Source organism: Verruconis gallopava (assembly GCF_000836295.1).
Source record: "Verruconis gallopava strain CBS 43764 unplaced genomic scaffold supercont1.5, whole genome shotgun sequence".
NCBI classification, from domain to species: Eukaryota; Fungi; Ascomycota; class Dothideomycetes; order Venturiales; family Sympoventuriaceae; genus Verruconis; species Verruconis gallopava.
Window position 1 is genome coordinate 225,642 of NW_015622141.1, and position 22,198 is coordinate 247,839.

The 22,198-nt window shown below is 56.0% G+C and overlaps 7 protein-coding genes across 13 annotated transcripts; 3 read left to right on the forward strand and 4 right to left on the reverse strand.

Moving 5' to 3' along the window:
- The first annotated feature begins 444 nt into the window (after positions 1-444).
- Positions 445-1,974, forward strand: PV09_01975 (uncharacterized protein). The gene is made up of 2 exons (XM_016354944.1): positions 445-1,116; positions 1,252-1,974. Exons 1-2 carry the CDS (start codon positions 493-495, stop codon positions 1,858-1,860), a joined length of 1,233 nt encoding a protein of 410 aa, XP_016216960.1. The 5' UTR covers positions 445-492; the 3' UTR covers positions 1,861-1,974.
- A 1,846-nt stretch (positions 1,975-3,820) lies between these two features.
- On the forward strand, positions 3,821-10,837 carry PV09_01976. 2 transcript variants are annotated; one of them, XM_016354946.1, is made up of 4 exons: positions 3,821-5,075; positions 5,288-5,336; positions 5,403-9,087; positions 9,164-10,837. In XM_016354946.1, the coding sequence occupies exons 1-4, from the start codon at positions 4,596-4,598 to the stop codon at positions 10,302-10,304; spliced, it is 5,355 nt and encodes a 1,784-aa protein (XP_016216962.1). In that variant the 5' UTR covers positions 3,821-4,595; the 3' UTR covers positions 10,305-10,837. The 2 variants fall into 2 exon arrangements, with proteins under 2 accessions (XP_016216962.1, XP_016216961.1); XM_016354945.1 differs by having other exon boundaries at positions 5,288-9,087.
- Positions 10,838-11,174: 337 nt separating this feature from the next.
- On the reverse strand, positions 11,175-13,662 carry PV09_01977 (uncharacterized protein). The gene is made up of 3 exons (XM_016354947.1): positions 13,066-13,662; positions 12,488-12,993; positions 11,175-12,432 (listed from the first exon to the last, which is right to left on the reverse strand). Exons 1-3 carry the CDS (start codon positions 13,540-13,542, stop codon positions 11,814-11,816), a joined length of 1,602 nt encoding a protein of 533 aa, XP_016216963.1. The 5' UTR covers positions 13,543-13,662; the 3' UTR covers positions 11,175-11,813.
- Positions 13,663-13,712: 50 nt separating this feature from the next.
- Positions 13,713-15,209, forward strand: PV09_01978 (uncharacterized protein). The gene is made up of 3 exons (XM_016354948.1): positions 13,713-14,075; positions 14,149-14,255; positions 14,315-15,209. Exons 1-3 carry the CDS (start codon positions 13,735-13,737, stop codon positions 14,569-14,571), a joined length of 705 nt encoding a protein of 234 aa, XP_016216964.1. The 5' UTR covers positions 13,713-13,734; the 3' UTR covers positions 14,572-15,209.
- A 72-nt stretch (positions 15,210-15,281) lies between these two features.
- On the reverse strand, positions 15,282-18,375 carry PV09_01979. Of its 6 annotated transcripts, none has more exons than XM_016354954.1 (4): positions 18,075-18,375; positions 17,942-18,021; positions 17,512-17,735; positions 15,282-17,422 (listed from the first exon to the last, which is right to left on the reverse strand). In XM_016354954.1, the coding sequence occupies exons 3-4, from the start codon at positions 17,702-17,704 to the stop codon at positions 16,149-16,151; spliced, it is 1,467 nt and encodes a 488-aa protein (XP_016216970.1). In that variant the 5' UTR covers positions 17,705-17,735; positions 17,942-18,021; positions 18,075-18,375; the 3' UTR covers positions 15,282-16,148. The 6 variants fall into 6 exon arrangements, with proteins under 6 accessions (XP_016216970.1, XP_016216968.1, XP_016216966.1 ...); XM_016354952.1 differs by having other exon boundaries at positions 17,804-18,021; XM_016354950.1 differs by having other exon boundaries at positions 17,512-18,021.
- A 960-nt stretch (positions 18,376-19,335) lies between these two features.
- Positions 19,336-19,778, reverse strand: PV09_01980 (uncharacterized protein; the record flags this gene model as incomplete). The annotated part of the gene is made up of 2 exons (XM_016354955.1): positions 19,336-19,669; positions 19,729-19,778. 2 exons carry the CDS (start codon positions 19,776-19,778, stop codon positions 19,336-19,338), a joined length of 384 nt encoding a protein of 127 aa, XP_016216971.1.
- Positions 19,779-20,581: 803 nt separating this feature from the next.
- On the reverse strand, positions 20,582-22,107 carry PV09_01981 (uncharacterized protein; the record flags this gene model as incomplete). The annotated part of the gene is made up of 3 exons (XM_016354956.1): positions 20,582-20,750; positions 20,799-21,804; positions 21,867-22,107. 3 exons carry the CDS (start codon positions 22,105-22,107, stop codon positions 20,582-20,584), a joined length of 1,416 nt encoding a protein of 471 aa, XP_016216972.1.
- Between the last annotated feature and the right edge of the window lie 91 nt (positions 22,108-22,198).

Below are 22,198 nucleotides of genomic sequence, written 5' to 3' on the forward strand. Positions count from 1 at the left end.
GCGTCACATGTTTTGGCGACCGCGTACATGACGCCCAGCGTGCTCCGAGATTGATTCGGTACGATTCCTGCGTAGACAGCGATGCCAACGCACCACGCGAGGCTCAATGAGACGCTTCTTTGTCTAAGCTCATCGCTCGCTCACGGACGAAATTGTTGGTTCTGCACGATTGTCCTGTCCACCACGTGTGGGGCGCTTGGGCACCTCCGGGCTCGCTCATGTCGTGGCGGGTCCCCCAAACAGCGGACACCCCCCCCTACAGTCGGGCGCCTGTTCCTAGGGCCCCCCCTTCTAAACTGCGCCCTCATCCCTCACAATAGAGGCTGTCCAGGGGCAAGCTTCTGCGCCAACAGCCCGTGTTTGCCACTAACTTTGTGTTAACATGCTCGTGCGCCTGGCTTTCTTGTGTGTCCTTGGTCATCGCTCTCCTCGCGTTCAACATTGGCCCGAAAACTCCGCCACTGAGTTAACGGCGCGTCAATCTAATCATTGATGACAAACCATCCGTTACCCGGTATTGGGCCTTTTCCAGCTCGTATTATCATGCTGGTCGACTCTCTGACCCCCCCCCCTTCGTCATTTATTCCCTCAAGTCTTTCCCCGCTTCTGGCCCGCGAGACCCTCCCGATGCGCAAGCCGGGTCGTGGATTTGTAATGACGTCGCCCATGGCAATGTTGACCACTCGCCTAGGCTTGGTGCTCCGATGTTGCGATCTCTGCGGGACGTCTTATAACCGCTTTCTTCTGCCGCTCTTTTGTGCTTCTGCTTCTTCAGTCTCGTCTTTCCCCAATTCGAACTATTCTGCCGGTCCATCCTTGTCGTCGTCGCGAACCGATTACGTGACCGCCAGCTCTTTGCTGAACGTTCCGGCTTTAAGGTGCTCCCCATCCTCGCTTCAACCGAAGCACTGGAAACCATCACGGTCGCTGTCGACACTGTCATCCAACTCGCAAGCAAAGATGGCGTCCCTCTACGGTGATGACACGCCGGAAAGCGTCAAGAACTCCAAGGGTCTACACCTTATCACCCAGTCGACACCTAACGGCCAAAAAGTGCAGATCATGCTTGAGGAGCTGAAGCAGGTCTATGGAACGGAATGGGACACCACCCTTATTGTATGCTCAAGCGACACTTTTCCCACTGCACTCTTCCCTTTCAACCCCTTTCCCCTGACTTGCGTCTCAAAGCCTGTCCTCTAAAATGTCAAGGCTCTCCCGTGACTAACCACGTGCTTTCTTCTTGAACAACAGAACATCGGTACCAACGAGCAGAAGAAAGATTGGTTCCTGCGCCTGGATCCGAACGGCCGTATCCCCGTGCTGGTCGACAATTCGGTGTCGCCGCCTTTTCCGGTTATGGAGACGTCGGCGGAGCTGCTGTACCTGGAGAAAAAGTACGACCCCGACAACGTGTTCGGCTTCCGCGACGAGCTCGAGCGCAGCGAGGCGCTGCAGTGGCTGTTCTTCTGGCACGGCTCCGGCGCGCCATATCAGGGCCAGACAAACCACTTCGCCAAGTTCGCCAAGGAGAAGATCCCGTATGCGATTGAGCGGTTCCGCAACGAGACGCTGCGCGTCTACGGCGTGCTCGAGATCCGCCTGTCCGGCAAGTACACGGGCGAGCCGCGCGAGTACCTTGCCGGCAAGGGCAAGGGCAAGTACAGCGTGGCAGACATCGGCACATGGCCCTGGGTGAAGGGCTACGCCTTCTCCGGCTTCTCGGACGAGGACATGAAGGCCTTCCCACACCTGCTCAAGTGGATCGACAGGATAGCTGCCCGTCCGGCAGTCCAGGTCGGCATCGGCGAAAAGTACACGAAGGACTCGACGGATGCCAGCGTGAGCAAGTGGAAGCTGTGACGTGCGCCGGCGCAGCGGTGGGCAAATGACGAAGGGGGTCTAAAAACGCGAGTGTCTAAAGGTGATAAAGAAGCGAAGACAAAAATCAAAATTCAAAACAACCGCTTAAGCTTATTGTTCTCTTCTCTTCTTGTTTCTTTCCCGTTCAGACACATATTTCCGTTCCAAAATCGTGATTTCATGCGAAAGCGGCTCTTGCAAGACCAAAATCGCACACGCCGTTGTACTGTGAGGCACGCAAGACTGTTTCCGTGTGCGCTCACCGTCTGCTGAGAGAACATCGAGATAGTATGTAGACTTACACTTTTGCGATTCACTCTTTGAGTCCGAGCACTGTTTGACAGTTCATGAGAGCGACACGAAGCATGCAGTGCAGTTCAGGGCAGGGCAGGGCAGGGCAGATCTGACGTTTGCGCTCAATTCATATACCGCCCGTTGTGCGCATGTGCCAGAGCTCGCCGTCGTGCGTTTCGGTAGCCTTGCTAGAGTTTCGTCCTTATATCTACAGACACCGTTTGAATTCGTGTTTGTCGGCATCTGGCTTGGATGATGCTGGTTTAGGTAATGGACGAGCAGACTGCCCAGGGCGCGGTCCGCAATTGTACTAGCGCGCGACCATACCGAACCTCACCGAAGAAGTCAAGCGAAGCGAGCCAACAGTCTTTGCAGTCTTGACTTTTCCGTTTGTTTGATGTCTTATCCTCCCTTTCTTACGGCTGTTCTCGAGCTGGATACAATCGCATCGACGGCTAGAGGATCCGCGCGGCGGGTCCGCGGCCACGAGAATGAGGTTCGGCTACGCGCTTGACGAGCTTGTGCTAGACTGGACTGTGGAGCTCAACCCGCATCGGAAAACGGCCAGCGAGAGGGTCAGAATTCAACAGGACATGTGACCAAGACTGGCATGGACAGAGGACCGGGTGGAAGCGAACTGCTGCGTTCTAGTGAGCACGTTAAAGTCTACGGAACGAACGCGACGGGGCCACGTTCGATTCAAGAGAGCGCCGCTGAGACTGCTCTCCAAGCGAGGAGGCACGCGAGCACCACATCCGCGCGGCCCAGTCGGCAAGGCGGCTTTGCCAGCTTGAGGGGGGGTTGCTTTCATTATACTGTAGCTTTTGACGTGCACGTAGCCTGTTGGACCTGCGTCAGGCAAATACATCGGATCCGTGAGGGACGTCATCTCATCGTGACTGGCAGGCCCCTTGCGCCGCCGCGTGAAACCCAGGACGACGACGAGGAGACAGGTCGGACTGTCGGGGAAGCCGGGCGTCGTGCCTGGCACGCGCACGGCGACCACGGGATTGTGCATTCGCAAACGAGAATCACAAAATAAGTAAATGGGCGATTCGGAAACGCTCAATGGGGGAGGCAGGGCGGAGATGCGTGGTATGCATGACCACCATTCGGGCAGCTTTGGACCTGGAGAGGGAGGGGAACTCCGTGGATGCGGACGGGGCGTGCCATGCCATTCACGGTACTGCCAGCGGCATGTTCCAGCATCGCTAAGGCATAAAGTGTGACTGCGAACCGCTGTGGCTCGTTTCTTGGACTGGCCGTTTATCGAGCGTTGAAAAGCAGCGATCCCATCTGTGGACAACGAGATGGAGGGAAAGCCGATCCGGCACGCGACGGCGCAGCGTGATTAGAATGGTTGGCGACTGGGCGTGGCAACGGTGATTCTTTGAATAGGATGATGATGACGATAACGACGGTAATGATACGTGACGATGTACTGGCTGCTTGACTGTGATGCCACAGTTCTTTTTTTGTTTTTTATTTTAATTTTTAATTTTTTTTTTTTTTTCCCTTTCGCGAGCCTTGAACAGCCCTGGTGACGGCACATGTGGACCATAAAAAACACCACATCCGCTCGGCCACATTCTTCTCCAGCAGCATTGGAGCGGCCACAGCGAGGTCTCGATTCGGATGGCAGAGCCAGCGGTTTGGACTGGTACCGCTGGGTTTGGGCCGTGGAGCGCTGGGGTGGTTGCGTGGAGCTGAGCGGACTGCGTTGACGGACGGACTGACTGGCCTGATCCTAGCGTCGTCGAACCCGGCCGGTTTTGAGCCTCTCGCCCATTGATGTTTCTTCTCTCGCAGGAACTGCCCTTAACCTTACGACCTGGAGCCCGCCCGATCTCGAACTTTATCTGTCTCTCTCTCACGCCAGCATCGCCAATCCGCCCCAACCACCCGTCCGTCCCTACGAACACGTACGCACACCCGTATACGCTCACTTTCTCGCCCGCCCGCGCTCCCGTCTTCGTACCATTCCTCGATCACAGTGCTTTTCTTCTTCGAAGCCCCGTCGTCTCCCACGCCTCTCGCCGCTGACGGATCCCCGCGACGCCTTGCTCGCCTCGTTCTGATCGTCCGCTTCCGTCTTCGTATCCTGTGCGGTGTATCCGCTCCGGCGCAGCGTGGGAACCGTATCGCAAGGGCTGCTCTGGCTCTCGGCCGTGTGGTGGCTGCCATGTCTTCTCCGCCTCTACGATAGCTGCACCACCCATCATCAGACCGACGGTCCTGCACAGGAGGAGCCTGACACGACGGCATCCGTCCAGCGGGACGAAAAGGGAGAATAAGACGAAGGACAAGAAGCAGAAGAGCAGGAAAAGAGTGGCATTTTGGGTTTGCTGCGACGGACTGAAGTGGCTTTCCGACGTCGCAATCAGAGATCGGGCAGCGATTGATAGCAGCGACACACCAAGAGGAGCTCCCACCGGCTTGTGATGGTAGCATCTGCTTCCTCTGGCGGCGGAGGCGCTGCAGCGGGAGGCATGCACTCCATGACGGCGACCTTGAACATGCGCGCCCACATGACCGGCCTATCCAGCTCCGCGTCCTCGTCGCACACATCGACTCACCACTCCAAGGCCAAGACAGGCGCGAGCGGCGTGCCCATCTCCAACGCGCAGCCACCGCTCCTGGACGCCAACAACAAGACCATCATCCCGCTGTCGGCGCGGTTTGCCGAGCCGCTCGACCTGAGCACCGTCGAGCGTCGTGGACAGCCGACGCAGGTGCAGGACGTACCGAAAAAGGCACGACACCATGGCCTCCAGGAGGCGCCCACCTTCCGCCCCACCGAGGAGGAGTTCAGAAACCCGATGGAGTACATCCGCAAGATTGCCCCCCGCGCGCGCGAGTACGGCATCTGCAAGATCATTCCCCCAGATGGCTGGAATCCAGACTTTGCCATTGACACACAGGTGCGTCCATCCCTTTCGAGACATTTTCGTGGTTGTGGGCAAGATGGTGGAGGCGGCGATGACAGTGCAGAGCACGTCAATCATGATGGCTGTGGTACTGCTAACGGCGTATGCGAGGGTGAATGCATATGGCGAAATACCAGAGTCTTGGAACTGAGCTCACACTCGCACAAGTATGTCGTGGGAATTGGCACGCTGACAGGTTTCCGCAGAGATTCCACTTTCGCACACGAAAACAGAAACTCAATCTGGCTGAAGGAGGTGAGTCGCGGAACATCAACCGGCGATCCCAGATCTCATCGCTGACTGATGTCGACGCTGCGCCAGACACGCGTGCCAATCTCAACTACCTCGACCAGCTCTCCAAGTTCCACATGGCACGCAACGGCACAAACCTCAATCGCTTCCCCAGCGTCGACAAGCGGCCACTTGACCTGTACAAGCTCAAGAAGTTCGTCGAAGACAAGGGTGGCTTCGATGCCGTCTGCCGTCAGAAGCGGTGGGCCGAAATTGGCCGTGACCTGGGTTACAGTGGGAAGATCATGTCTTCGCTGTCGACCTCGTTGAAGAATTCATATCAGAAGTGGCTGCAGCCATACGAAGACTGGCTGCGATATAACAAGCCCAGCATCCTGCAGCAGCAAGAGATCGAGAACGGCGGGCCCTACACACCCAGCCCTGTCGCGACACCTGCCAAGTCGCAGCAGCACACGCCAAATGTGGGCACCGCATCGCCCACCGTCCGGGCATCAAGTGCACTGAACGCCGCTCTGCAGGCTGCAGGTACGTCGGATGCACACGCCTCCAAGCCGTCAAACAATGCTGGCCAGGCTGCACCTCCAGCGTCTAGCGGCTTCACAGCCGTGAACACGGGAGGCTTCACCGCTGTCAACGCTCGGCCACCGCCGCAACCTACTCAGACCGTGCTCCCTTCTGCCAACCAAGGCTCCACATTAACGGCCGCCAATGGCCGCAAGACCGACACCGCCCAATCGACACCCCAACGCTCAGAGATGAGCCCCTTGACATCCATGGAAAACACCCCAGACGCCCCTCATATGTCGTCTTCCGCAAGCCTGAAAGGCGCAACTCCCTCCACTCCTGCGTTGAACCAGATGCCCAATCAGCGGTTGATAAATGCGCTGAAACGCAACCTCCCGTCGGATCAGGACCACGACACGAATGGAGATGGCTCCTCCCCCGCTGGCGGACGAAGCAAGCGCGCTCGCACAGATTCGGTCCCCGTCGTCGCCGGTTCCAGCATGGTGCAGCCGCGGCTGCCAGCACCACGATTGCAGCTCCCACGTGATCGGTCCAAGGAGAAGCCTGGTGACCTGTGCGAAGAATGTGGGCGCGGTGACGACGAGACGGCGATCCTGATCTGCGATAACTGCGACAGCGGCTACCATAGGTACTGCCTGCGACCGCCGCTCAAATCGATCCCGGAGCAAGACTGGTACTGTCCGCGATGCTTGTTCGGACGGGGCGAATATGGCTTCGAGGAGGGCGCCATCTACTCCTTGCGCCAGTTCCAGGAGCGTGCAAGGGAGTTTAAGGAGAAGCACTTTCACAACAAGGTTCAGCCAGACCCCGTTACGGGCAAACGGCAACCGACCGAGGACGAGGTTGAACGCGAATTCTGGCGGCTGACCGAGAGCCTTACAGAGACGGTCGAGGTCGAATACGGCGCGGACATCCACTCGACCACACATGGCTCTGCGTTCCCGACGCTCGAACTGCATCCCACCAATCCGTATTCCATCGACCCCTGGAACCTGAACGTGCTGCCGCTCGACAAGGATTCGCTGTTCCGACACATCAAGACGGATATCTCGGGTATGACAGTGCCCTGGCTGTACGTCGGCATGTGCTTCTCGACGTTCTGCTGGCACAGCGAAGATCACTACGCCTACTCGATCAACTACCAGCATTTTGGCGACACCAAGACTTGGTACGGCATTCCCGGCTCGGACGCGGAGAAGTTTGAGAATGCGATGCGCGAGAAGATGCCCGAGATGTTCGAGCAACAGCCGGACTTGCTCTTCCAGCTCGTCACTCTGCTACAGCCGGAGAAGCTGCAGAAGGCCGGTGTTCGTGTGTACGCGCTCGACCAGCGCGCCGGCCAGTTTGTCATCACCTTCCCACAGGCTTACCATGCCGGCTTCAACCACGGCTTCAACTTCAACGAGGCCGTGAACTTTGCTCCAGCCGACTGGGAACCCTTCGGCGCCGCGTCCATCATACGACTACAGGACTACAGGAGACAGCCTGTCTTCTGCCACGAGGAGTTGCTCATGTCGGCTGCGGCACGCGATCACTCGATAAAAACGGCTAAATGGTTGGGTCCCGCGCTTCAGCGGATGCTGGATCGTGAACTGAAGATACGTGAGGATTTTGCTATTGAATACACTAAAGCAAGGCCGATGTTGGCTTCCGACAATGGCGCCGACGATGACTCAGTCATCGGTAAGGACTCTGAGTTTCCCTTCGACAAGGATGAGAAGGACTATGTCGACGACGACATCGTGTGTACGTACTGCAAGGCGTATTGCTACCTCTCACGCTTTGTGTGCAAGAAGACGAAGCGCGTTGTCTGCCTGATGCACGCGGGGAAGTTCGAGTGCTGCGAAGGCACGACCACCGAGGATCGCACTAGCATGAAAGATGGGGATCATCACGTGCAGCTGCGGCTGACCGACGAGGAGCTCACCGCGACCGTTCAAAAGGTCGTGGACGTGTCCAGGACTCCGGAGATATGGAATGAGAAGCTGGAGCGGGTGCTCGAGGACGGGCCCCGCGCCCAGCTCAAGGCGCTTCGCTCGCTGCTTGCCGAGGGAGACCGAATTAACCAACACTGGGATCTGCCGCAGCTACCGGAGCTTCGCAAGTACGTCGAGCGTTGTAACGAGTGGGTCGAGGAGGCAACAAATTACATCACGCGCAAGCAGCAGAATCGCCGGAAGAACGAGCGTGTATGGCGCAAAAGCTTGACACGCAACGCCGAGGCTGATGAACGGGAAAAGGAGCTGCGAAGCGTGGACAAGATAAAGAAGCTGCTTGAGCAGGCTGAAGACCTGGCGTTTGACTGCCCAGAGCTGGAGACGCTGCAGGATCGCGCCGACAAGATCGAGGACTTCCGCCGACGTGCCGCCGCCGCCTTCAGGAGAGACAACATCACCACGGCGGAACTGGAGCTGCTAATTGAGGAAAGCAGAACATTTGGCGTCGATATGCCTGAGATCGAGACGCTGGAAACGCGCGCGAGGCGGACCAAATGGTACGAACGAGCCAACGAGGCGTATGAGAAGTTCACAAAAGGCACGCCATTAACGCTGCAAGAGGTCGAGGACTTTATCAAGGAAGGCCGTGATGTCGGCTTGCCTGACCACGACGAGCACCTGCAATACTTCGTCTTGCAACAGGAGCAGGGCACATTCTGGGAGCAAAAGGTCAAAGAGCTCATCGCTGCCGAGCCGATCAACTACGCCCAGCTCGATACGCTTTCCCGTCAGGCGACCATAATACCCGTGTCCAAGGAGACGTTGGCTCAGGTTGACGCCATTCTTGCCAAGCAACGCGAGGCCCAGGAGAAGATCAACAGCCTCTACCAACGCTGCAAGGATCCAGAGTTCCGCAACCGGCCCAAGTACCAGGAGGTGCGTGAGGCCATGGAGTCGCTCGCCGAGCTCAATAACAAGCCTCCGGGAACCATGGACCTTGAAAAAGAACAGAAGCGCCACGAGGACTGGATGCGACGTGGCAAAAAGCTGTTCGGCAAGGCGAATGCGCCACTGCACATTCTTCTGCAGCACATGAAGCTCGTCGAGGAGCGCAATGAGCACTGTCTAGATCTGAATGATGAGCCGCGTCTGCCTGTCGAGCCTTCTTCGCGCGCAAATTCGCCGTCTGGGGATGAAGATGGAACGATGACAGGGACGAGCCGCGAGGTGTTCTGCATTTGCCGTAAGCCGGAAGCTGGCATGATGATTGAATGTGAGATGTGTCACGAATGGTATGTGACTGAATGACGGCCTCGCCCCAAATGTCAAATGCCTTTGTTCGAGTCGCTAACTATGTGAATACAACAGGTACCACGGCAAGTGTTTGAAGATCGCGCGTGGCAAGGTTAAGGAAGACGACAAGTACACTTGCCCCATCTGCGATCACCGCGTTAAGATACCTCGTGACGCCGCTCGCCCGAAGCTGGAGGACCTGCAGGCGTGGCAAGACGAGATCGAGACTCTGCCTTTTCAGCCAGAGGAGGAAGAGACGCTGGAGAACATCATCGACAAGGCTGCAGAGTTCCGCGCTAAGCTTGTCAGTATCATCAACCCGATCATGTCGACGCCAGACGATTTGCCTGTGCAACGCTTCTACTTGCGCAAGATCGAGGGCGCCGATGTCCTTCTCGCGGATGAGACCAACTTCCTGCGTCAGGAACTGCACAAGTGGGCTCCTGTCGCACCGGAGCCTCCACCACTTATCAGTGTGTCATTGTCTACGCGCAAGCCACGCCCGACGAAGCAGCAGAAGCTCATGGCGCAACTGGGAATCACGAACCCGGATGATCTACCGCCGCATCTCAGACCCAAACAGCCCGGCACCAAGAAGAAAGAGAAGCCGGAGATCAAGAAAGAAGGCGACGCGACCGCCGGCTCCAGCGGTGTTCAGACGTCGCACACCCCTCCCGGTCTGCCACATGGCCACTCTGAAAACACACCGACGTTCGTATCTGGTCAAGTTGTCGCAGCCACGACTGCTTCCGGGGCGCTGAGACACCAGACTCCAGGGCACCCGACGTTCACATACGATGCCATGGCCGCTTCAGTCAACACGACGTCGTACGGTGACCTCAACTCTCCGATGTTCGCTACCGCCTCGTCCGCTGGCTCACATACCCTCTCGCGTCCGGCCCTTGCATCGCCCCCACCTCAGCACACAACCTCCACCACGTTCGACCCTACGCTAGACAACATGTTTGGCCGGCCTAGCTCAAGCGGAAACGACAACAAATCGCATGTCGAACATGACGGCGCAGGCTTCGATCTTGCCAGCCCCAAGCAAGACCGCAGTGACCCGGTCGATCTGTTTGGCAGTCTGGTCAACGAGCCCGACGACAGCGGCAATAGAAGCCCCTTCGGAGGCGCTTTTGGTGGAGGTGACCAAGACGAGGCGCTTGGCAAAGGGGCTTTTGAAGAAGGTCTCGATGGAGCGGGTTTTGACTCGTGATCGTATCTCCTTCTAGCCCCCATCACTCATCCAGACACAACTCTCGCGTCCGTCTTTTTTAATCCTCGAGGCGGGCGAGACTTTTCTGTCTAGCTCTCTCCTCGGAATGCTTGATGTTTGCGACTGTGCCAATGGAACGGCATGTAATACCATGTATTCTTCTCTACTCTCCCTTGCATCAAACACTTCTTATTGTGCATGCATGCATTGCGATGCGCGTCTTGGCGACTTGGGGAACAATTTTGTTTTATTATTCAATGTCAAATGGACATCCCACCTTCATATCAGTCTCTAGGCATGCGAAACGTGCCTCTGATGTTACGATATATCCATATACGTTGCTTGTACCCAAGGGGGGACACACACAGCTTCATCCCAAACTTAACAAGATGGAAGAAGGCTCTGGTGGCCGCGCGGATTCAATGGGGAGTATATTTGGCGTTTGCAAAATGGGCTCTTTTATACAGTATCCTTGTCTTTTTCTCATATTCCATCCCATATACGCATATACGTCTTGCTTGGCCCCCCCCCCCCCATCTCTCCGTCTTCCTCCAAACCGCATTTTGGTTCTTGTTCCTCGCTCTTCTGACTTTGTTGCACCTCTCCCCGCTATTTTCGTCGGTGTCGGGCTATCGTCAGAACGCCCGTCGCCTAAGTCAAGCACATTCGTCTTGCTGGGACTAGCGAAGTTCTCTGTTTTTTTTTCTCTGTTCTCTTACGATCATGTTCGAACATGACGGGCGATGCATGGGCGTCCAGACTTCTGTACTTGTACCTCCCTGACCTCGAACTGTGCGTTGTTTGCCGTCACGAATCCGGGTCCCGTTGAAAAAAGGGCGGGACTCGCTGGCTGATGGGATTACACAGGTATTTCTAGCAGAAATATACGTTCTCGTCTTTTGATAATGCGATTGCTATTTGAAAGCTACCTTTTATTTTTTTTTCGTACTCTGTTTAATTTGGTCTCTCTCTTCTCTTTTCAGTGTGCTCTCTTTGTCCTGCCATTGGGATTGCAAGCTGGGAATGGCGAGAGAAGGGTCGAAGTTTGCTGTTTGCGTTTTTTTTTTGTGCGCGACAAAAGACTTTTTCTTGTTTTGGCATATGAAATAGCACAGTAAAATTTAAAACTCCGCATGAGGTGGATATCTCTAAGTGTACGTTCAAGCCCGGGAAAAATCAAAAGGAAACAATAGTCTTTAGACGAAAAAGTATTGGCAGTGGTGGCGGATGGGGGCGGATTTGTACAACGATTTACAAAGTGCTCGCTGATGAAGATGAACAAACAATGTGTATAAGCTGTGTGTGTGTGTGTGTTTGCGGCGCCTGGAGGGGGAAAAAGTGAGTAGAGAGGGTAGAATAAAGGTCGTCCCTAGAGTGTCGTGAGATTACATGAACAGATAGATAAATAAGCCCATCCGTACCGACAAGCCCTGATGCTGCCACCGGCGCAACAGGTGCCGTCGGACGACTCGAAACAGCCGTCGTACCAGCGAAGCGTAAGCAAACGATCTAGAAGGCGTCGCCGCTTCCTCCGCCCACGGCGCCCGCGCACCACATGCCCACCAAGCCCCAGAAACCGACCCTCCATCCTCTCCACAGGCCGTGCACGCCCTGACCCCTCCGCGGCGGCAGCCTTTGCCGCGCGTTGCCCAGTCCTGCGGCGACCTGCTGCGAGACGGGCACGCGCTGGCCCTCCTCGCGGACGATGAACCACATAGAGCCCATGATGCCCCTGTAGGGTCCCACGGGAACTATTGTCTTCATCTCCGGTGCGCCCTCGGACAGCTGCTGGCGGTGAGAAGGGAGGGTGTTCATCCTCTCGCGCGTGGACGCCGCAGACAGGTACGCGACGTGGCCGCGGCGCAGGACCGTCTCGAGCGGCAGTTTCGTGAACAGCTCGGCCAGGCTGAGCATGAAGGCCGTGAAGCTTGAGGTTGCGGGTGTGTTGACGGGGTCGATGTGGAAGAAGGCGCGGAAGAACAGGGGGCCCGAGGTCGATAGGAAGGTAGGGAGAGCGTTTGTGAGAAAGGTGATCGGGGCGAGAGTTGGGGGGACGAGAAGCGAGGGCAGAGCTCTTAGAGAGGGGAGAAGGGCTCGTGGCGTAGATGTTACAGGCGTCAGAATGAGTCTGGCGACCGCGGTTAGTTTGAGCCACTCAAACGTGACGCGAACGAAAGCTTTACCTTGTGCGGACTATGTCTATGGGCGAGAGTAGCAATCCGGCTACGCCTGCCGCTCCCACAGCAACAGCTATGCTGGCTACTGGGTTGGGGCTGTCCAATATACTTATGGTGCCTGCTGGGCTGCCCATAGCCAACAGCGTCGCGTCCGGCAGATCCAGCATTGCCGACAGAAAACTGCGCGTCCACGTTTCTATAGTCCGCAGCAGCACGTTGTACACGAATGTGCTGTTTGTGCCCTTCCAGATGCCCCAAGCGCCTTCTTTGGACCACAGCTGAGAGATGACCTCCATGATCGAATCGTTCCGCCGCAACTCCAGCGTGTACAGCCGAGAGCTCGAGGAGGCAGCGTTGGAATGTGTGGACGGCGTCGGCGTTGCCGACAGCGAGCGACTCGGCGGTTTTCTGCGCCTTCGCGACGACGGCGATGATGGCGTCTCGTATGGTGCGGTGGGAGTGAAGTACGAGGGCAGGTCTGAATCAGATTCATCTTCCTCCGAGTCAAAATACTACGTTCCCGATGTTAGCACCCAGCTCCTTGCTTCTGCCTCACGGCAACAGCGTTGAAGATGGCACCATACCCCTTGCTCTGGCTGAGCGTAGCCGTTCCGCCCTGTTCCACTGCTCCCAGCACTTGGAGTGGAAACATGAGGTTGGCCCCTCTCCTTCGTCCCCGCCGTCGAGTCCGCTAGGTGGCACTGTAGCACAATCTTTGCCACCTCAAACGGCTGCGCCAAAAAAACGCTTGTGTAGTTCCAAATCGCTTGATCCACCAATCTCTTTGTCATGTCGGCGATGCCGTTGCCATCGCCGTGGCGACTTCGGTCGGGGATGTAGCTCTCGTAGTCAATGTCGTTAAAAAGCTCTCGAGCTGCGGCGGGGAAACTCGAACGGCCCGCTGAGGACGGGCGAGGGCCACTGCCGGTTCCATTCTGTGATTCCGGTGGAAAGCCTATGGAGGGAGGAATGTAGTATGGGCGCAGAGGGTTTGGCGCATCTCGCGAGGTGGACGTGCCACGGAAGGAGAAGGTCTGAAAGTCCTGGTTTGAATTCTCCATGCCCTTCCCGTGCCTCTCTTGTCTTCAGCACGTGGGAGAATCGTGTATGGAGATGTTGCGGCGTAGGGTGTTGAGATTGGATGATAATGGGCCCGCAGACTGACGATGCGGAGATAAAGTTCACGCAGGCCTACATTTTCGATGATCTAATGGCTGCTTGCCTATTTGAGAATTTATCAAATCGCCCGGCGCATGAACTCAGCCAACGTCTCTTCCCGAGCACGCACACGCACACACACAATGGCTTCCCCATTGCCGTCGCACAGATTATTATCGTCGTCGCTATCTGCGTGCAGAAGCGCAGTCCGCCGTCAAAGGCGCGTGCCTTCGCAGCCGGCACGCCGCAGCTCACATTTCTCCGCCTGTGACAGACAACAGCCGTTGTTGACGGCTTGGTCCGGCCACGTCTCGCCATGGATCAAGAGCAAGGGATCAGAACCTCACATAGGGAGGGCGATTGAGGGCAAAAGGCTGTTTTCCGTCACCGCCGCGGCACGACACGGACATCTCCAGCCGCCGAAGCCCGGGGAAGAGTATGCAGGCATCCGGTGTCAAAACCTTTTGCGTCTGTGGAAACGGATGGACTAACGACGGGTACGTCAACAGGCGCAAAGTCACGTTCATCGACAAAGAGGGAGAGGCGCACACCTTCGAGGTGAGCGACGGCGACAATCTCCTCGACATTGCCCAGGCCCACGACCTGGAGATGGAAGGTATCCGCAGCCCCCTTTGCCCGGCAACCGCCCTCCACACGCTAACACACACGCACCAGGAGCATGCGGGGGCAGCTGTGCATGCAGCACATGCCACGTAATCGTCGAGTCGGAGGAATACTACGACAAGATGCCCGAGCCGGAGGACGACGAAAACGACATGTTGGACCTGGCCTTCGGGCTGACGGAGACGAGCAGGCTGGGCTGCCAGGTCAAGATGTCTCCCGAGCTGGACGGGCTGGTGGTCAGACTGCCGAGCATGACGCGCAACCTGCAGGCAAGCGACTTCGTGGAGAAGGACAAGAGCGCAAAGTAGGAGCGATGCTCGTCTCCAGGAGCGCAGGGGGGGCGGGCGCGGCGCAAGCACAAGTAGAAAAAAAGGAAGAGGTCACGTGTGTATGGGGGCTAGTATACATCGTTACAGCTGTGGCTATGTGTGTATAAATACGTCCATGGCTAAGCGCCACATCTCTCCTAAGTTCAAGTCTCGAATCGCCGTTCCTGACCCGAGCATGCATCTGCTTGTCTCCACAGCTCTCGAGGAGATCTGTTGTGTGGACTTTGCCCCAACTCTGACGGACGAGTGTCATCTTTGGGTGCAGGCCGTGACGAAAAGTCTTCTTCTTTGGGATTTTCGCTGAACGGGGTAGATACCTTCGTGTCGTTATCGGGAAGGTATCGAAAGCGTTCACATGTCGTGTTTTGACTAGAGCGCAGATAGATGCGCAATCTATCAGCCATGGGAATGGGGAAATGCATCTACATGTTTCAAAGAACTAAGACTGGCACAAACTATCGAAACAAGCCAGTTGCCACGGCAGTAACGGTAGCTGGGTGTCTGGCAAGACAAAGGCAGTCTTTCGCACATGGAAGGGTTTAACGAAACGTTTGTCGCCAGGCTGGGCAGCACACCATGTCTACACATCGACAAATAGCATCGTTAGTATTCTGTATCCCAGAAACTGTGCACGCGAAGAAAAGCGGCCGTCAATTGCGAGAAGCCTAAGCAAAAAGCAGAGTAAGTCCGTCAAAGCAGAGAATAGCAGGTGCACGCTCCGTCAACTGAGGACGCTTATTCTTTCGTGAACCATAATCGCCGCTACAAGGGGCACCTAGCATGAGCGCATTCTTTATCACCCAAAGATCGACCGGGTCACATCATCTATCGTCACATGTGTCGAGAGCAAGCGGAGAGAATGTATATATGTGTGTGTAGGTGAGATAAAGAGAGAAAAGAGAGAATGAGGAGGAAACCACTGGTGCTGCAGCTACCTGCCCCAAAAAAGGTGTACTTTCGAAGCATCATGAGAAATGAGAGAAAGGAAAAGACTGCATGTGTGCAATAATCATTCTGAATCAACCGGCGCCGTCGTCGTCCTCATCCACTTCATCGTTTTCAATTTTTTGCAGATTTGTCACTCGCCAACCATCTTTATCATCCCCCATTCTCCACACCATGACTCGAGAGCATTAACGTATTTTCCATGTCGCTTGTCCAAAAAAAAAGGATTCGTATGTTGTAGAAAGCCAGCACGAATGATTCTTTCATTCTCTCTTCTAGCTCCTTCATATCCGTGCAAAGCATCACCATCCCGTCAGTCTCCGCCATGCGCAGCGAATCGTTCCAGGAGCAGAAGGAGTGCAGAAGAGAGTGCGTTTTCAGGATTCCGTGTTGGACGGTCGATTTTCCGCAATCCATACAGGCATCATAATCCGCGCGTGCGTGTCTCTTCGCCTACGAGTAGTCCATCAAATCCATTACGAAATCGATCGACGACAAGCCAGAGCCTCCGCTTTTCCGTCATCGACAATGATTTCAAAAGTAAGGATCTACTTTCTTCAAGGTTCCGTTTGAGAGCCACGGTAAAGTAACTCCCGCCGGCAAGACCACTGCTAAGTTGGCTCCCACAGCCTGCGCCTGCCGCCACGAGACATGCCCTTTGTGCTTCCTGGACGCGAGTACGAATCTGGATCGATTGGCTTGGTGAGATCCACGGGGGTAGCTGCTTGAAGCTGTAGCTGGCGGGGAGTTGTCGAAGCTCCACCATTGCGTGGGTGAAAATGTCTGTCATTATTGTTGTTGTGATGGTTGTTTGACGAACGATTGTTGGCAGATGAGCCTCCACCTCCGCGACCTCCGCGGTACATGCCACGCGCGCCGCGCGCAAACATGTACTGTCCACGACCACCAAAGACATTCGGGTCGAAGACGTGCTTGCCGTTCGCATGAGCGTTCATAGCCTGCGGCGCCTTTGGCGGTGGTCGTTTGAACACGATCTCATCCTCGTCGTCATCCTGATCATGCGCGCCATCCGTGCCGTTGGCGGTATCGTGCCGCTTCGCTGGGGTCTTCACCCCCACCTCAGCTTCTTTGCTCACTGCCGGGTTCCTGATCTCCTTCTTCAGCATCTGCTGCCTGTTTTTAAGATCCCTGTCCTCGCGAGCGATGATCTCTCGCAGCTGTTCGAGGCGCTTGCAGCGAATACCGAAGCGCTGACCAATCTGCTGCTTGAGGGGGTCGTTTGTTACAAGTATATACGTGTCCATGGTCTCGGTGAAGTTGGTGCCCTGGTTTACTCGCCAGAGCAGGTGGTTGAAGAACGGCTGCAGAGAGCGTGGCACCACTTTCGGCTTCTTCGTTACGATTGTGTGATCTGTCGAGGTGGAGGACACATTGCTGTTGTTTTTTCTGTGCATGGGCCGCCCATGCCCAATGGGTTGTACTGCCTTTGGCTCACGGAATGGGCTAGCGATTAGCAGCCCGGGACTGGTGGCTGAGTACACGGAGATGGGCGACGACGTGCGTGCCCCAACGCTCCCCTGAGAGCTGACGGATGCGTTGTCCGGCAAGGCGTCCATGCGCAGGTCAGCTAGGCTGTCAGCTAGGTTGCTGTCGCTACATTCCGCCGTTGCAGCTGACGATGCTGCGACCGAAGCCTCGGGCTGCTCGCTCTCCATAGACAGAAGCGTCTCGGGCAGCATGAACTTCTCGACTTCGGCCCAGCTGTCGAACATCTGCAACGGAGCTTCCAGATGCACCAGCTTGCTGGCGGGGTTGTCTGAGTCGGATGTGATGTTATCGAGCCAGTCAATGGCCTCACGCGCATCAATGCTCACTCGTCCTGGACGATCAGTCTGCTGCGCGAGGTAGCGCAGGCGTTCGAGAGCTGTGGATCCAACAAGTTAGCGCCTGTCCCGGGTCTGCTTTGCTGGCGGCGGCGGCGGCTCCAGGGTGGACCGGCAGCGGGAGACTCACTGTGCAGAGGCACATAAACTTGAATGGCGCCGTGATTTACCCACTTCTTGATACCGTCGCGCGTGCTCTTCTTCAGACCAGCAATGAGGGCGGTGTCGTCGACGAAGCAGTTGAAGCGCTTGCGCGCAGGCGCTGTCAGACGTCGGTCTGTCGTGTGCGGCATGTCGTATGTGCCGTGGAGTGTGGTGGTCATTGTGGTATACGTGATGGTGGTTCAGCTCATCCTGCAAATCGCAGCGCGCTCAGAGTCAGCAAAGCAAACGAGGCGTCGCGCATGTGACTGTACGCATACGTGACGGACGGAGGTTCGCAAAGGGAAGCGACGGCGTGTGTTTTCTATGCGTGCGAGTGTGCGTGTTTGTGCGAAGGTGTGTGGCCTTGCGGGCGCGGTGCGGATTGTGAGGGTGGCCGAGAACGAGTGGGTACGTACGGAAAAAGCCTATTGTCCGTTTATGCTTTGACGTGTTTGTGTTCTTTGTTTCCCTGCTTCCTTCGTGTCTATCCTTTGTGCTGTTCCCTTGTGGTCAGGCTAGTCTCATTCGCAGACACGGGCGCGCACGCACAAGTCTCGCAGCGACGTTCAGCTCGGAAGCATGAGAACGGTTGCGAGTTTTCCGGGGGCGGGCGGACGGGCGCAGTGTCGTGGGAGCTACGGCTTGCTACTGGGGCTTCTCATCGTTGCGAGGGCGGCTGAAGGATCGGACGAGCATCGCTTGGACACGGGGCGAGACATGCGCAAGCACAGCACGTCGGCCGGCAGAGACGGGTTGGGAGTCGCGGGCGCAGAGGACAGTCGGCGGGCGATGGCGGTTCCGTTGCGGGCGTGCGAAGAAGCTTTTCGCTGAGGCCCACGCAGCAGCGACGACGCCCGCTGTGGTTGGTCGGATCCAGCCCGCGCGCCGCCCGGCCATTGGCTGTCGCCTGCTCGAAATCTGCCTGGCTCCCACCCGGCCTCGACAACCTCCACGACTCTTGCTCGCCCTTGCGTCGACGTCGCTGGTCGTTCCCTGCGTTGCTCGTCTGCTTTGCAGCCACTGGCCTTCCTCGTCGGCTCAGCTTCGCGCTGGCGCGGCCGCGTGCTGCGCAGAAGCAGTACGCCCCCGCGCTCGGAGAAGCACGACCGTCTCCTCGATGATTCTGGGCGGAGAAGACGTCTTGCCTTCGCCCTGTCGTCGTCTCAAAACCGAGGAGAGAAGGATTTCTTTCTACTGTCTAATGATCACATGCTCAGATCAAGTGGCCACTCGCGTTTGAAGCCGTAGATTAAAGCGAAAACAAACCCAAATGCTCGCTGTCTGCAATCAGGCGTCATTCATTGCTACAAAGAGCCCCCTCCGCCGGCTTGAACTCTCCTTGCTTGCGTCTGATTCCTCATGTCCCCTTCCTCCGTAGCCGTTCCCTGTGGAGATATGCTTCACTCGTGTGACGGCTGCTGTCGATTCGAGCAATAGCCGTAGACGGCATCGCATCCACCCTTGCAAGTGTATTCGGCGCTGCAGAAGGCCAAGGTCAGAAGCAGATTGGCATGCCCATAGGAAGGAACACTAACATCACGTCATCATCACCGGCCTTTTTCACTCTCTGCATTTCGAGACCGCAGTTCAGGCAATGCTCTGCGAATCCAGAAGGCTCCGCTTCCAAGCCAGGCCGATCGTCCTGTGCGAGGCCTTTGAATCCTTCCGGGTACGCCGCGGGCCGTGGCGGCACCGGTGTGTTGGCTCTTGACAGGCCTTCAAAGAAGGTCGCCACTCGAGAGTTGGTGGGACGTGGAGCAGAGATCTGGCACATGGGCGAGTCAGGCTTGCAAAAAGGCGTGTCTCGGTTCTATTCGTGATCGACGCTGTCTTTCGACGCCGCATATGAGTGGAAACACGTGCGCTCCTGCCTCGTTCCTTGTTGACGGGGGAGATCGAACGGCTTCAAAACGTAGAACGTGCTGCCCAGATTCCGCCGACATCGAGGCTGCCGCGGTTGCTTCGCTGCCAGCATGGCGTCCTTATTTTCGTTCCACGAGACAAGGCGCGGGATGTAATGCTCCCCTCCGGGGTCATCACCACCGTTGACGAATGTGTCGCACGCCGATATCAAGAGGTCCAATAGGGACATGGAGCCACGCCAGCATTCTCCAGCTGCCTGCTTCAGATCCATCTCGCAAATGCTGCCAGCTTTTTGATTAGTCTCTGACCGTTTTATCATCGAGCGGCAAGTAGCACTCACGCCATGACAAGGTTTGCAGATTGCAGTAGCATTTGAATACCATGATGCATGGCGGATTTCAACTGGGACAAATTCAACTCTTCTGAAGGCAGAGAAGCCCAGCAGATTTTTGATATTGTTGAGAGCAAAAGCTTCCAATATTCGAGGCGGCTCGCTGGAACAAAAGCTGGCGAACGCAGGTCGCGAGCCAATCAGTTTTCTGCGATGTAGCAGCCTCACTTTTGTCAAAGCCGCCACTGAAAAAGCAACTGCACGCTTATGAAATAGGGCGATGCCAGCGATCAAATTTTCTTCGAAGGCTGTACGTTAGGGAACGGCAATCCCGTTCCAAGTCTCCGAGCTTTCTGCCTGTGCCATTTGTACACGTATGTCGACACCGGATTTGAAGGCTTTGGCGCGACTGGATGGTAATGTCCACTTGATGAGAGCGTGCCTGCGGGCCAAGTTTGACGAAGGCAAAGCTGAGTAAAATAACTTCAAATACGTGTGGGGTTTGCTAGGCGGTTTATCGGTCCGCACTAGGTTCGTAAGCCTCGCGCGTTGCCGTGCATTTCGATAGTTCGATGCCTACAGTTGAGCAAGACTACATTTTCGATGATAGTGCAAATGGCCCGACCGGCATACTTGCAAACACGGCGCTACACAACATCCTCAACTCAGGCCGACACCGTCGTCAGTGAGACCTTCCAATCACGATATTTGACTGATAATGACGATGAAGATGACAAAAGTTTACCGCAGGCCAAGCAGAGCCCAACAAAAGTCGACCATCATACGCGAACGTGACTAGCCAGGGATATGCTGAGCGCCCACTTTTCGGAAGAGTGCATACCCCTCCTCAAATGGAGAGATTCTATTGTTGCTTTCCAAGCCCGTGGCTTTCGAGCTCTTGTGCATCAACGTTGGGGCCGGGAGGCTCGTTTTCTGCAATAGCTCCTGCCATATCGTCCAACTTATTGAACGCCTTGACATTCTTCTTTCGTTCGCCTCCTCCAGCTGATTTGATCTGGTAACCTCGTACTCTACTGCGGTTAGCTTGCTGAAGTACGTCATGCGAAAGTCAAACTTGCCGTGGGCCGCTCCCGGTCGTGACCGGAAGCTCAGATTCGTACTGCTTCTCAAAGTCTTCGCGGGCAGCTTCAAAAGTGCCAGCGCCGATGCTCATCCTCACAGCCGAGAAGAATCGCTCCATGACGTGGTGATTGTGTATTTGCAGCAACACCCAAGCAAGCATCTCTTTTGCCGAAAGCAAGTGGTGCACGTATGCACGGTGATGGTTCCGGCAAGCGTAGCAGCTGCAGCCATTCAGCAACGGCGAGACGTCTGTAGCATGGACGGTGTCCCACAGATCGATACCGATGGCCCGACGCGAGGAATCTACTGACCCTTGGGATGCCTCCCCTGGGAAGTTGAAAGTCAGAGCCACGCCGGCATCAGTCGCTGACCCAGTGAAGGATGTGACGAATAAGTCGACGCCCAGACTTATCTGATACAGAAGTTCCTTCGGACTCATTGCAGGAGTCAAGGCTATTCGTGGCAGAGCACGTAGAGCATCCGGCAGGCCCACGACGGACTGAGCATCATGTACGTAGAGACCATCTACGGAGTGCCGAAAATCTTCTACAAGCTCCATAAGATACCATTGCTGCATCTCTACGGACAGCGGCAGAATCGGGGCAAATAAAGAGTACTTATGGCCCAACTCAGCTGCTGCAACTTTCGCTGTCACCGCATCTCGCAGCCATGCGGCAGTTCTGTCTCCCATCTTCTCTGCCCTCTTCTGACTTGGTTTCTGGCCAGTCACGATATCACCGGCAGCTAAGAATATATCTGGCGTAAGAGTTGCCGCGGAAGACAAATAGTCATCCACATCAAGCTGGCGAAAGCCAACGGAAGTGCAAATAGCTAATTTCTTGTCGGCGTTCGACAGGGGTGACTCCAATGCTGGAAATCGTCTTGGCCCTAAGATAAGCACTTTGTCCTGAGCGTGTGCGGTAAACGTTCGTAGCCTAGAGCCATTTTCAGGCGCTGGGATTTCGTAGATGGGTGGAATCAAAGGTGGTTGCTTCTCGATGACTTTAATCCTTCGTATCAGCTACGTCAGCCTACATTTGGGACGATTTGTGAGAATAGCTTACAATCCTCGAGGCCGAAATACATGGACTGGATCTTCGTGTGTCTAGCGATGTTGTCCTGCGACAAGTGTGGTACCACCCCTCTGGAGGTAGTTGGAATGTAGTTGGGCGTAGAGATGGGTATTCGGCCTTTGCAAGCGAGAGTGCCCAAGCGAGGGCCACTTCGTTGCAAAGCAGACTCGACGGTGAATGCAAGCATTTCTTCAGGCTCTGGCGACAGCTTTTCAGCCGCATTGACATTCATGGTGACTGCGCATTCTGTGTTGGATGTAAGGGAAAACGGATTTTGTTTTCGAGATCCACAGTTCGGGTTAGATTTTGGGGCGCGTTGATTC

What these genes read in the sequence shown, in the direction of transcription:
- PV09_01979 (XM_016354954.1), bottom strand. Translation starts at nt 17,704, where the DNA reads ATGACCACCACACTCCACGGCACATACGACATGCCGCACACGACAGAC. An exon ending in AGTTTATGTGCCTCTGCACA is followed by an intron (nt 17,423 to 17,511) that starts GTGAGTCTCCCG and finishes TTGGATCCACAG; the next exon opens with CTCTCGAACGCCTGCGCTAC.
- PV09_01976 (XM_016354945.1), top strand. Translation starts at nt 4,596, where the DNA reads ATGGTAGCATCTGCTTCCTCTGGCGGCGGAGGCGCTGCAGCGGGAGGC. An exon ending in ACTTTGCCATTGACACACAG is followed by an intron (nt 5,076 to 5,287) that starts GTGCGTCCATCC and finishes AGGTTTCCGCAG; the next exon opens with AGATTCCACTTTCGCACACG. An exon ending in TGTGAGATGTGTCACGAATG is followed by an intron (nt 9,088 to 9,163) that starts GTATGTGACTGA and finishes TGAATACAACAG; the next exon opens with GTACCACGGCAAGTGTTTGA.
- PV09_01978 (XM_016354948.1), top strand. Translation starts at nt 13,735, where the DNA reads ATGAACTCAGCCAACGTCTCTTCCCGAGCACGCACACGCACACACACA. An exon ending in CCGCCGAAGCCCGGGGAAGA is followed by an intron (nt 14,076 to 14,148) that starts GTATGCAGGCAT and finishes GTACGTCAACAG; the next exon opens with GCGCAAAGTCACGTTCATCG. An exon ending in CCACGACCTGGAGATGGAAG is followed by an intron (nt 14,256 to 14,314) that starts GTATCCGCAGCC and finishes CACACGCACCAG; the next exon opens with GAGCATGCGGGGGCAGCTGT.
- PV09_01977 (XM_016354947.1), bottom strand. Translation starts at nt 13,542, where the DNA reads ATGGAGAATTCAAACCAGGACTTTCAGACCTTCTCCTTCCGTGGCACG. An exon ending in ACGCTCAGCCAGAGCAAGGG is followed by an intron (nt 12,994 to 13,065) that starts GTATGGTGCCAT and finishes TCGGGAACGTAG; the next exon opens with TATTTTGACTCGGAGGAAGA. An exon ending in ATAGACATAGTCCGCACAAG is followed by an intron (nt 12,433 to 12,487) that starts GTAAAGCTTTCG and finishes CGCGGTCGCCAG; the next exon opens with ACTCATTCTGACGCCTGTAA.
- PV09_01975 (XM_016354944.1), top strand. Translation starts at nt 493, where the DNA reads ATGACAAACCATCCGTTACCCGGTATTGGGCCTTTTCCAGCTCGTATT. An exon ending in AATGGGACACCACCCTTATT is followed by an intron (nt 1,117 to 1,251) that starts GTATGCTCAAGC and finishes CTTGAACAACAG; the next exon opens with AACATCGGTACCAACGAGCA.